General features: G+C 44.5%; 2 protein-coding genes across 2 annotated transcripts; both read right to left on the bottom strand.

Annotated features, from left to right (window-relative positions):
- Positions 1-2,677: 2,677 nt before the first annotated feature.
- LOC140911759 (uncharacterized) lies at positions 2,678-7,404 on the bottom strand. The gene is made up of 2 exons (XM_073345514.1): positions 6,190-7,404; positions 2,678-4,060 (listed from the first exon to the last, which is right to left on the bottom strand). The coding sequence occupies exons 1-2, from the start codon at positions 6,913-6,915 to the stop codon at positions 3,524-3,526; spliced, it is 1,263 nt and encodes a 420-aa protein (XP_073201615.1). The 5' UTR covers positions 6,916-7,404; the 3' UTR covers positions 2,678-3,523.
- On the bottom strand, positions 7,357-11,807 carry LOC140912274 (snaclec bitiscetin subunit beta-like). Its single transcript, XM_073346875.1, has 6 exons — positions 11,800-11,807; positions 11,248-11,501; positions 9,655-9,788; positions 8,518-8,653; positions 7,404-7,485; positions 7,357-7,372 (listed from the first exon to the last, which is right to left on the bottom strand). The coding sequence occupies exons 1-6, from the start codon at positions 11,805-11,807 to the stop codon at positions 7,357-7,359; spliced, it is 630 nt and encodes a 209-aa protein (XP_073202976.1).
- Between the last annotated feature and the right edge of the window lie 889 nt (positions 11,808-12,696).

Genomic DNA, 12,696 nt, shown 5'->3' with positions numbered 1-12,696 from the left:
CTGTTATAGTCCTGGCCTTCACAACATCCTCTGGCAAGGAGTTCCACAGGTTGACTGTGCGTTGTGTGAAGAAATACTTCTTTTTGTTTGTTTTAAACCTGCTGCCTATTAGTTTCATTTGGTGACCCCTAGTTCTTGTGTTATGAGAAGGAGTAAATAACACTTCCTTATTTACTTTCTCCACAACAGTCATGATTTTATTGACCTCTATCATATTCCCCCTTAGTCATCTCTTTTCCAGGATGAAAAATCCCAATCTTATTTATCTCTCCTCGTATGGAGAGATATGTTCCATGCCCCTAATCATTTTTGTTGCCCTTTTCTGAATCTTTTCCAATTCCAATACATCTTTTTTGAGATGTGGTGACCACATCTGCATGCAGTATTCAAGATGTGGGTGTATGGATTTATATAGCGGCAATAGGGTATTTTCTGTCTTATCTATCCCTTTCTTAATGATTCCCAACATTCTGTTTGCTTTTTTGACTGCCTCTGCACATTGAGTGGATGTTTTCAGAGTACTATCCACAATGACTCCAAGATCTCTCTCTTGAGTGGTAACAGCTAATTTTACACCCCATCATTTTATATGTATAGTTTTCCAATGTGCATTACTTTGCATTTATCCACATTGAATGTTATCTGCCATTTTATTGTCCAGTTACCCAGTTTTGTGAGATCCCTTTGTAGCTCTTCACAGTCTGCTTTGGTCTCAACTATCTTGAGTAGTTCTGTATCATCTACAAATTTTGCCATCTCACTGTTTACCCCTTTTTCCAGATCATTTATGAATACGTTGAATAGGACTGGTCCCAGTACAGACCCCTGGGTGTCACCACTATTTACCTCTCTCCACTCTGAAAACTGACGATTTATTCCTACCCTTTGTTTCCTATCTTTTAACTAGTTACCATTCCATGAGAGGACCTCCTGTCTTATCCCATGACAGCTTTCTTTGTTTAAGAGCCTTTGGTGAGGGACCTTGTCAAAGGCTTTCTGGAAATCTAAGTACACTGTATCCACTGGATCTCCGCACTCCACATGCTTGTTGATCTCAAAGAATTCTAGGAGATTGATGAGGCATGATTTCCCTTTACAAAAACCATGTTGACTCTTCCCCGACAAATCATTTTCATCTTTGTGTGAAGTATTTCTTCATACAACACACAGTCAACCTGTGGAACTCCTTGCCAGAGGATGTTATGAAGACCAAGACTATAACATGGTTCAAAAAAGAACTAAATAAATTCATGATGATAGGTCCATCAATGGCTATTAGCTAGGATGGGAAGGGATGGTGTCTCTAACCTCTGTTTGCCAGCAGCTGGGAATGGGCGACAGGGGATGGATCATTTGACGATTGCCTGTTCTGTTAATTCCCTCTATGGCACCTGGCATTGGCCACTGTTGGAAGACAGGATACTGGGCTACATGGACCTTTGGTCTGACCCAGTAGGGCCGTTCTTATGTTCACCTCAGTATCAGTGGCATACCCTGTAATTATTATTCATATGGCCACTGGTATTGAGGGGACATTATGTTATGGCAAACTTCGTACATTTAAAAACATTTCTCACTATTACTCCGGCAACTGCATCTCCACTGCTATCAGCAAAAGAGTGAACTCTGGTACAGATAAGGCCCTGGAGTTGTTACCACCATGGCATGAAGTCGTCCTCTGAGCAGGGTTAGATGACACAGATATTAAAATGCTAGTAGTTGGCCTATGTTAGTGTTCCCACCATTGCTACCAAGGAAAGTTTATTCACCTAGATGCTCCATTATCACCTGAATGATCCAACTAGTCTTTTAGGATTCTATGAAGGTTTGCCAATGACTGACATGTCTCGGGGAGGGACACAATTACAGTAAGAACTTTCAACTAACTAATGAGTCAAAAGCAATACAGTAACTTATAATTAAGAAAAACAAAGTGATGTTGTTTGTTTACACGGACCACAGTAATTTATAATGTTTAGTCATTTTAACATACATGGCCATAATGACAAGTTTTGCTTCACTTAACAAAATGCTATCCCATGAAGTAAACAAAGCTCTGTATCATCTCTCTGTATAATGATATACACATGACTGTTCCATATGATTTGTACTTCTTTTTATGGTTATATTACAGTTCAATGAACTAGCCATTTAACTACTTAAAAATTAAAAACATTCAGCTGACTTTTCTTGGATTTATCTGACATTAAGAAAGGAGAATTTCCAGGATTTAAAATGTATGTATTGATGTGATTAAATGGTGAAATGGGTAATGTTGTAATGATTTGTAATTATTTAATAATTAAAGAGCTCTCATGAATATTCTTGAAGCCCCTGTGGAAAAGCCCAATAGTGCACTGATTTCATCAAGCATTCAGATCAAAGCAGAAATTATTTTTATATCACCCTTTTTACAGTGTTCTAAATGCAGTCTATGAGCAAGTCACTTTTTAATTTCTTCTGCTGTTTTCTGTTCTATCTATATCATATGAGTTAACATTCTGGGTTTTTTTAAACTGACATCTTGATTTTTACCATATGAAAGAATCACTCATTAATTGTGGCTGAACGACATTCTGAGTGCAGTAAAAGTGGTCAGATTTCATGAGCAGCATAGACTTCCTGTTGCAGGCTAAGGCGGGATCTGTTGCGGTTCAGTGATGAGACAGAACACAGCTTTATGCAAGCAAACAGGCTGGTCAGCGGAGATGGGCTGTTCTGCCCCCCCTGCCTTCCACCTTCTCCTTTTATTATATTTCTCCCCCTAAGCATTACACACTGCTACACAAAGGAATGTATGACGTTGATTCATATGCTTAGTTACCATCCTCTATCTACTACAATCCTGGTTCTCAGGCCTTGAGCCCAGGCTAAAAAAACCTCCCACAGTTGCTGTCCAAACAATCAAGTTCTCAGGGTTCATATCTAGCCCTTGTCCTTGGATAGAGCAATGTGTGCATTGCTTCTAGGAAACAGTCAGGGTGTGCCCCGCCTGCTTCCAGGTGGAATAGCTAGACATTAACCCTTCATCTCCCCTTTTTTGTTTATTGATAATTGGCCATCTCATGGTAGCCGCCAATTTGTTTTATCATGCTATTTAACTCCCAGACAGACAAGGACATAACCTGGGGAGCTTTCCAGGGCAAAAATTTTACAAAGTCTTAACAAGGAAGGAATACATTGTACACAGCAACAACAAAAAATAAGCCCAATGATTACAAACACAAAATAACCAAAAGCTTAACATCTGCAATATAATCATCTAAAAGGGGTACACTTCTTTTACTACAATTGTAACCAGCAAAAGGCAATATAAGTATCATTCTACTAAGACAGCAAAGGGTGCCATCACTTAAATTTGCAGGAATATAATTAAAGGTGCATGAACCACAAGTAAAAACCCATCCTGATGGTAGGATGATATGGCCATAATTATATGAAACATTAACAGCATGGGAACAATTTAAAAGGGATTGAGAAATTTTTTGACAGCCCAATGGCACCTTTGTACTAGTGCAGTTAACTACACGCGCACAGGTGACATTGTGAGCCCCGGCCGGGTACGGTGTGTGAAGGAATATAGCCGTGCGAGGCAGAGTATAGTTGGCCGGGCCCCAATTAGCCATGCTAAAATACTGGGAGAAAAGATTAGCATAAGCAAAGAGCAGTATCTTATTCTCCTTCGGGCTTGTAACGGGGGAGGCGCTTCCGAGCCAACCCCTACAGAAAATAGCAGGCACAAAAGGCACACAATCATCACAGAATTAGCAATGATTTGGGCGAGAATCGCCACAAACAAAGTCTTAGGAGTTTCTGGCTGCTGATCTGCTGCCAGTTTTCGTTGAGCCGTGGCGACCAATGCTTTTACTGCTCCCCCTGTCACGGGCTGGCTTGGGACGTTACGCCTCCTCCGTTTCCGTCCCGCCGTTGTCGACTCGGGGGGCAACGCGGTCTCCTCCAAGGTCAGCTGAAACTCTGGTATGGGATTTGACAGCCCCTGGTGCCATGCCATGTTGTTTAAGTGCTGGTCGCACGCACCGGGCTGGAACCCACAACGGTCCTGCAGGGAGAGACACAGCAGCATATCCCCGACCCCAAGTGATTAGAGGTGCTGGGCCCAGCCACTGTGGATCGGGCAGCTGACGGTAAAAGACACGCGGTCTTTCCAGTACCTCAGATTTGTGAAAATGCCGATCCGCAGGGGTCTGCTGATCTGCATTCAGTGTTAAATTATTTAAAGTAAACAAGAGAATATACATCTGTTGTTGAATGTCTCCTAAGGTTCGGAGACGCAGCTCCCCTTGTTTTAATTGTTTATCTAGCAAGGTTTTGAGTGTGCGATTGGCACGTTCAACAATGGCTTGGCCCGTGGAATTATAAGGGATTCCGTGTTTAAGACGGACGTCCCAGCGGGCACAAAAGGTGGAGAGGGCTGCAGAGCAGTAGGCTGGGGCATTATCTGTTTTAATTTGGCAAGGGCGACCCATAACAGAAAAGCAGGCCAGCAAATGGTGAATAACTTTGTTAGTGGCTTCCCCACGTTGTGGGGTTGCCCAAAGGAAGCCTGAATAAGTATCAACGGAAACATGTAAAAATTAATAGGGGCGGAATTGTGGTACATGAGTAACATCCATTTGCCACAGCTGATTTGCTGCGGTACCTCGGGGGTTAACGGCATAAGAAAAGGTAGGAGCAGCAGCAGCACAGTGGGGGCAGGAACGAACAATGGAACGTGCATGATCAGCAGGAATGTGAAACTGCCGGGCCAAAACAGAGGCAGACTGATGAAAAAAGGCATGGCTTTCAATGGGGTCAGAAAAAAGGGAATTTACCTGACCACGCAACGCGCGATCGGCGCGTGCATTGCCCTCAGTGAGTGGCCCAGGCAGAGGGGTATGACTGCAAATATGAGCAACAAAGTAAGGGAAATGACGAGTGGCAAGAAGATGCTGTAAGACGGCGAGTGAGACAACGTCGATCCAAAGCCTCCTCCACCCCGAGTTCGATCCTCGGCAGCTGGCACCTGATAGGGGACTAAAATCAATTGTGCAATTGACCGTCCACGCGGGAGCGACTGTGGAAGATGAGTCCACACCTGAACCTTAATAATGCCAGTGTAATCAGCATCAATAACCCCTGGAATGACAAAAAAGCCCTGTTTCCCAGCATGTGAGCGAGGGAGAACAAGACCTACAAAGCCGGCAGGGAGAGGTCCCATCACCTGTGTAGGTATGGCACAGACCTCCCCTGGCAGCTGAAAGTCAGTGTCCTCCTGCATGATCAAATCAAGCCCTGCACTTCCAGCAGTCGCTGCCCTCATAGAGTCTACGGATTCCAAGGCAGAGGAGCGATTGCCTGAGTAGGAAACACCCCCGTTTGGCCCTGGGTTCGGGGGGGACCCGTCGTGCGGTTTCCCGACCCGCTACGACACTGATTAGCCCAGTGATAACCTTTCCCACACTTGGGGCACTTCTTTGAGGGTCGGGCTGGTGCCTTAGATGAGCGGCACTCCCGCTGAAAATGACCCTCCTTTCCACAGCGGTAACAGCGCTTCCCCTCCTTCCCAGTTTTTCTGAGGGCGGCAGCCAGAACTCCAGCCTTGTGGGCTTGTGTGCCAATGTTCTGGCACGCCCGCAGCATGTCTGAGAGCTCTAAAATACCAGAGACTTGTGCTGCCTGGAGAGCACGGCGGCAATCCTCATTTGCATTTTCAACTGCCAATTTTAACAGGAGCTCGTGAGCTGCCTCAGTGTTATCCACCTGTCGGAGGATAGCCTCCTGCAATCTGTTGGTAAAATCCAAAAAGGACTCTAAGGCACCCTGACGGATACTGACAAAGCTTTTGGTAGGCTTGCCTGAATCCGGGACCTTCTTGAAGGCATGCTGGGCACAGGTGGAGATAATGGGGAAGACGGCCTGAGGGAGTTGAGACTGCATCCCAATAGTAGCAAACTGGCCCTCCCCTGCCAAATGCTCATAAATGATACCTTGCTCTCTATATACCTGGGCTTGGCGTTCTGCCATCTGCCGATACTCACTAAGCCAAATAACATACTGACTGGGTGACAACATCATGCGCAGCAGCGTTTTCCAATCCTCAGGGATTAGGGAGTACCCAGCACCCATCCCTTCAATGAGACCACGCACAAAGGTGCTAGTCAGGCCAAATTCACGAATTGCTTTCTTTACCTCTCTAACCACCGAGTATGGCAGAGTGGTCCAGGTGCCCACGGGGTTGCCCTGGTCATCATTCTGCCAGGTCACCGGGCAAACGGAGACCAGATCAGCCAGCTCCTCTGCTGTAAGATCTGATCGAGCTTTCGCTGCGTGAACCATTTGTTGCACCAGCGAAAGCTTCTGAGCAGATGCAGATGACTCTCCGGGGGGCCCCATGGGGGGAGGGTGATCACACACCGGCTCCGGTGGGGAAGGCCAGGCAGGCGGTGGTAATAGAGGCACTGGGGGCAAAGCAGGGGGAGGGATGGCTGCAGGAGCAGACGGGGGTGGCAGGATCGGCAGCTCCTCTGTTGGTGCTGAAGAGGGCCTTTCCGAGGCGACACGCTGTGTCGCATCGCCAGGAGGGGGGATGGCTGCAGGGGCGGACGGGGGTGGCGAGAGCACCAGCCTCGCGAGGGAGGGTCTGTCCGAGGCGACACGCTGTACCACGTCGTGGCAGAGGTGCCAGGCATGTAAAGCCTGCACGGGTGCCCGAGGCTCTTTGTGCAATGTCTGGCCCAATCGCTCCCAGTCCGCTAGCTTAAGGCTTCCAGCTTCAGGATACCACGGGCACTTGGCACGCACCTCCTGTAGCAGGAGAGTGAGTTCTCGAGCCGGGCAGTCATGCTGAGCCTTACGCAGCAAATACTGCAGCTCATTACGGTGTTGCACTTGCAAAGCAGAGAGGGAGCTTCCCATACTTACCACAATGAAAAATACTCACCGGGATCCACGAAGTGGATGAGTGACGCGTCTGAAACCCTTGCCGGGCGAGGTGAGTGCTGAGGGCCCCACGTTTGGGCGCCAGTTGTTGCGGTTCAGTGATGAGACAGAACACAGCTTTATGCAAGCAAACAGGCTGGTCAGCGGAGATGGGCTGTTCTGCCCCCCCTGCCTTCCACCTTCTCCTTTTATTATATTTCTCCCCCTAAGCATTACACACTGCTACACAAAGGAATGTATGACATTGATTCATATGCTTAGTTACCATCCTCTATCTACTACAATCCTGGTTCTCAGGCCTTGAGCCCAGGCTAAAAAAACCTCCCACAGTTGCTGTCCAAACAATCAAGTTCTCAGGGTTCATATCTAGCCCTTGTCCTTGGATAGAGCAATGTGTGCATTGCTTCTAGGAAACAGTCAGGGTGTGCCCCGCCTGCTTCCAGGTGGAATAGCTAGACATTAACCCTTCAGGGATCAAACTGGGTTTGTAACTGCAGATGAATGATAACTTCTTGTTGCAGTTACAGCCATCCCACTTACCCTGGACTGGAAACAAAGACAAATGAAGATGAAAAGGAAAAGTAACAGAACAATTTATAAATGAATTTTTTCACTTCTGACATGAGCTCATTTGGGCTCAGTTCAGTCCCTGGGAAACTAATTCTCCTTCTAATTTGTGTTTACAAAATATATAAATTGCACTAACCAAAAGGTAACATTTTCTCCAACTAATCCAGGAAATATGGTCCAATCAGGGGGTGGTTGGGGTCCATTGGTAGGGCAAGGCTAAGGAAAGCTCATGATTAAACAAAAATGGAGACTACCTTCCTGTTTCGCCCCAGGAGAAAATGGTTCACAGAGCAGGGTTGAGTTATAATAGTGGAGCTCTGTGGGCATATGGGTGTGTGTGTGTGTTTGCATGCATGGGTGTGTTTTGGGGAGAAGTTCTGACCCTGATGAGCAAGGAAACTGTCTTGAAACAAAAAGCATCACTGGAATAACATGTTCAGTTCTGATAGCCACACTTCAAGAAGGATGTTGATAAATTGAAGAGGGTTCAGAGAAGAGCCAAGAGAATAATTAAAGGACTGGAAAACATGCCTTAGAGTGATAACCTAGATTGAGCTCCCTGAGACTAACAAAGAGAAGGTTAAGGGATGACTTGATCATAATTTATAAGTACCTACATGGGGAACAAAAATTTGATAATGGGCTCTTCAGTCTAGCAGACAAGGATATAACAAGATCCAGTGGCTGGAAGTTGAAGCTAGACAAATTCAGACTGAAAATGAGACACGCATTTTTATTAGTGAGGGTATTAACCATTGGAACAGTTTACCCAGGGTTGTGATGGATTTTCTGTCATTGGAAATTTTTAGATCAAGATTAGATATTTTTCTAAAAGATATTCTGTTGTTCAAACAGGAATTAATTCAGGGAAGTCCTATGGCTGGATGATCACAGTGGTACCTTTTAGCCTCATAATCTATTAATCTAACAGAAACAATTGTTCCTTACCCTCAGTCACTCTGCCTAGTATGAAAGTGTAAGTCATAAATCAATCCCTGTTTTCTTTACCTCTTAAATTTAGAGTCAGGCAGATTCGTACATTGAAGATATGGTTAAATATTCCGCCAATGGCATTGAAAATCGAGCTCAGAGGCCTCTGGATGAAATTTGGCAGTGATCCATCAGTCCATCTCAGAGATGTACCCTTCAGAAAAGTAATACAGAAGTTTAATGAGAACTGCAGAGAGGACAGGTATTCTAATACTCTGCTGGGATTGAAAATGAGTGAAGGAGTGTGAGGGGGCTTCCACAGAAATGTGTGCATACCCTTATTGCCTACAGTCACATTATTGGCCTGTGGAGCTGCATGAATAATTCATTTTGAATAATGTATCATATTCACTTCACCTGTTCTTCCATTTGTGAATTGTCCTCAAATAGATTGCAATTTTCCTGAATCTGTTTGTTATTCTGAATCAGTCTATAACTCACTTATGACGAGTTCATTGCAGGTATTTGGTGTTCAATTTTTGAGATGTTTGGAATGGACACTGAGAACATGGTACATTTCTGGTTCCTGATTGCATGTATATAATTCATAGAATCAAGTTTCTAGTTCAAATAGTAATGATTACAAATATGAGGTTCACTTTCTTTGAATATTCCACTAATTGTAAATTCATTGTATCAACAAAAGCCCCTACCATAAACTCATTTCCTAGAATATTGCTGAGAAGACAGTTCAAGTGAATTCATTACAAAAATCTGAATAAATATATTCACAGAAGCTTTTGATAGTATTAACTCATTTCTACTGAGTTTACATTCTGCCAGGCAGAAATTAAACCTAGAATCCATTCTCCACATGCCAGTTTATCCAGCGAAGCCTGAACTCAGGTCATCCTGCAGTTGTGGGCTAGTGTTGGCTAAAATGTGTGTGTGGTGGGGGGAGGATGGGGTTCTGAAGAATTTTTTTGTTAAAAAATCAAATCTGAAAAAAAAAGTGCTTATAGCAGCTGAAAATATTTTGGTTTTCCGCAATCGAAAACCAATTTTTGGGAGGGGGCTCAAAGCTAAAAATATTAAGTTGATATTAATATTAATCACTGAAAATCAATACATTTTCTATGGAAAATTTTTGCTCATCCCTTCTGTAAACCTCTCCTAGCTGGTTATTGTTTTCATGCCTTTTCTGAGTACACTTACCTTTTGGTGACTTCCTCCTGTCCAGAACTGGGTTGTCCTTTTGTCTGCATAACTGGCGAGGTTCACAAGGAAATCATTCTGAGCTGCATTGGAGATGCTGGTGAGGTGACCTCCCTCTGCTATCCTCTGGCACTCTGCAGGGTAAAAGCAAATTCGACCCAGGGACATAGAGTGGGAAAGAGAGTGAGGGGAGAGTTTGTGAAACAAAAAGGGGAGAGAGAAAAGTGGAAAAAGTTTGGGTATGGGAGTGAAGAGGGAAAGAGAGACAAGAATATAAGAGAAAGTGAAAAGAGAAGGGCAGTGGAGAATGAAATAGAAAGGGGGGAAATAGGACATAAGAGAGAAAGTTGTATAAAGGGAGTAGAGAAAGACATACAAATGGAGCTAGGCTAGTGGAGTGGAGAAGTGTGAGAGGAAGCAATAATGATAAAGGGGAAAACAAGAACATTAAGTGTGGAAAGCAGAGAGGGCAGAAAGGGAGAAAAGTAGAGAGAGAAAAGGAAGATGGAGAAAATTGAAAGGCCAAAAGTGTTTAAGAAATAGATTTTCTTCTTGTTTCCCCAGCCATCCACCAATCAAGATGGGGTAAAGAGTTTCTTAACTATGTTCTGCTGAGTGGGATTGTGTGATTTTTGCCTCTATCTTCAGGTAAGAAGATGGTTTTTCTTTCCCCTAAGGCAGGAGGCCCCTTTGTCTGCAGCCTGAAATAAAGGCACAGTTTGCTTTGGCCCTAAGGAGCCCTTTGCCAGTTCACCTTGATGACTAAGGCATTTGTTTTGTCATTTAAACTGAACATATTCTCATAGCCATAACCTCAGATTGTATAAATCTTTCTCTTTTTACTAAAGAGTTCCGTGGAAAGCAGCACCGCTAAGCAAACATTTACACCGAGTGCATTTGAGGGAGGTGTCTGCATTTTGAAAATTAGCATATTTTGACAATATTTTGAACTCCATCCTCCCCCCACCCCATATCAGTACATCAATATAGACCGGCCTCATCTGGTATAATTAGAACAGGGAGCGAAGTGAAGTCAGATTATCTTTTAGCAAGCCTCTGAGATTTGGAGGAACACAGACAAGGCAAAAGGAATTTTCTCTTCAGAAGTGTTTTTATGAGGCAGAGAGATAAAAGTTAAGCCTCTTAGGGATGAGTTAGCACATTCAGAGTGGGGGTGGGACCAACTGCCTCATAAACAGGAAAATCACCTAACCTTCTCTTCAGTTTGGTGTTAGGATTTTAACAAGGAATTAGAAATTCTCTGGCTTGTTCCAGAGTTTAGATGGAAAAATGCCAATGTTCAAAGGCAGTGAATCCTGTCCAGTGGAGAGAGATGGGATTAAATGAGAACTGTTTTCAGATTTCAAAAGATCTGAGAGCTGAGTAGGAGTTGGTTCATAGCCACTTGAGCATCTCACATGGCAAAGCTGCATGCTGGTAGCTCACCCACATGTTCAGCCCTGAAATGTGTATCAAGTACCTTCTGCCAGGATTGATACATTTCAGGTAAATCAGAAAGGAAGGAGAAAAGAAACAAAAAAGTAAAAGAAGATAGAACAAGGGGAGAGAGAGAAAATTCTCATTTTGAAGAACCTGGTACCTCAGCATCGGCCCATGTATTTTGCTCCTGGACAAACTTGTAACACTGGCCCATGTTACTGACCCATCCATCCTGACAGGGACCTTGGCAGAACAATTCTGACTCTAGTAAGGAGGAGTCAGCTTGAGCTGGGACTTGAATGTCCTTAGGTGAAGAATGACTGCCCCCAAATATGCTGTCCAAGAACCGGACATCACGACGTTTGACACCTGGGTTCTCGTCACCTATGAGAAATACAAACCAACTCCTAGATAGAGGTACCGGAAGAACAAAAGTCCATATATCTCTCTGGACAATATGTCTCCCTCTCACCTTGGATGTCTCTTTAAATCTATGTGAACTGAGTTATAACAGTCTATATAAAGTGAAACAAGGATGATTTACTGAATATAATTAGGAGCAAACGTACTAGATATTCAGCGGGACAATGCAAATTCAGCAAATGAAGCGCACTCGTCTTAGGAGTCAAGTTCTGATGAGGTCATAAACAATATTAATTTGCTGCTCTCATTGCAGGATACAATGGATCCACTTCTCTACTTCACAAAACCATGTCAGTGGTTGGTGCAATGCATCGCAGCTTGCTGATTCCTCTCTGGCTGTGCCCCTGGGAGAGACTGCAGGGGGTGCAGCAGGTCAGAACTGAAAGGCACTGGCGGGTATTGTTTGGTTCTGCAGATCAGGAGTATGTGTATTAGCAAAGCTTTGTCAGGGAGGACCCAGGACAGGACTAGCAATGTGAATTGCAGGCTGGGGCTGAGATGTATCAACACCTTTAGGAGAGAAGGAGGAATACTAGAACAATACAGGTCTGTCAGGCCAGAATTAAGATTAATTTTGTGAAACTAATTGCAGTCAATTTCTTTCCAACATCCTTCTTAGTAAACAATCAGCACAGTTGGATTCAACTTCCAAATATCATTGATTTCTCTCCCAAAACCTCATATGGTAATTTCCTCTACCTTAGAATCTGTTGTATTATCCATTCAAATTTCATCTTGTGGAAGCCCTATTTTCCCCTCTAGAGCTAGATGGGCCTGGCACTAACCCAGCAACAATATGGGGAGGAAGGTGCACTGAACAATTTCATCCCACCACTCTCCCCTTGGAGCTCCCTGCCAGGATACCTGCACACTCTGGGTCACTTTCAGTATCTGGGGACTCAAGCCATCCCACAGGGGAGAGGGAGGGGGTGAATTATGGTGCTGGACCCTTCCTTCAACCTGCCTGATAACCAGCAGAGATGGCCAGGAGCAGAGAGTGGAGTGTGCTGCACCAACTTCAGGGACAGTACAGGCATAATGCAGTGGTCATGCTTCCACTGCACTCTCTGGTCTTCCGTGAGAGATCCCTCCTGGAGTGGTCCTTAGGGTGGTGCAGGCCCACACCACCTCTAATGCAAGGGGAAGTCAACAGCACAATGGACACGCGCACACACACAC

Source organism: Lepidochelys kempii, chromosome 1 (assembly GCF_965140265.1).
Source record: "Lepidochelys kempii isolate rLepKem1 chromosome 1, rLepKem1.hap2, whole genome shotgun sequence".
NCBI classification, from domain to species: domain Eukaryota; kingdom Metazoa; phylum Chordata; order Testudines; family Cheloniidae; genus Lepidochelys; species Lepidochelys kempii.
The sequence above is the reverse complement of the archived record's forward strand: the minus strand, read 5'-3'. Positions and strand labels throughout refer to the sequence as shown.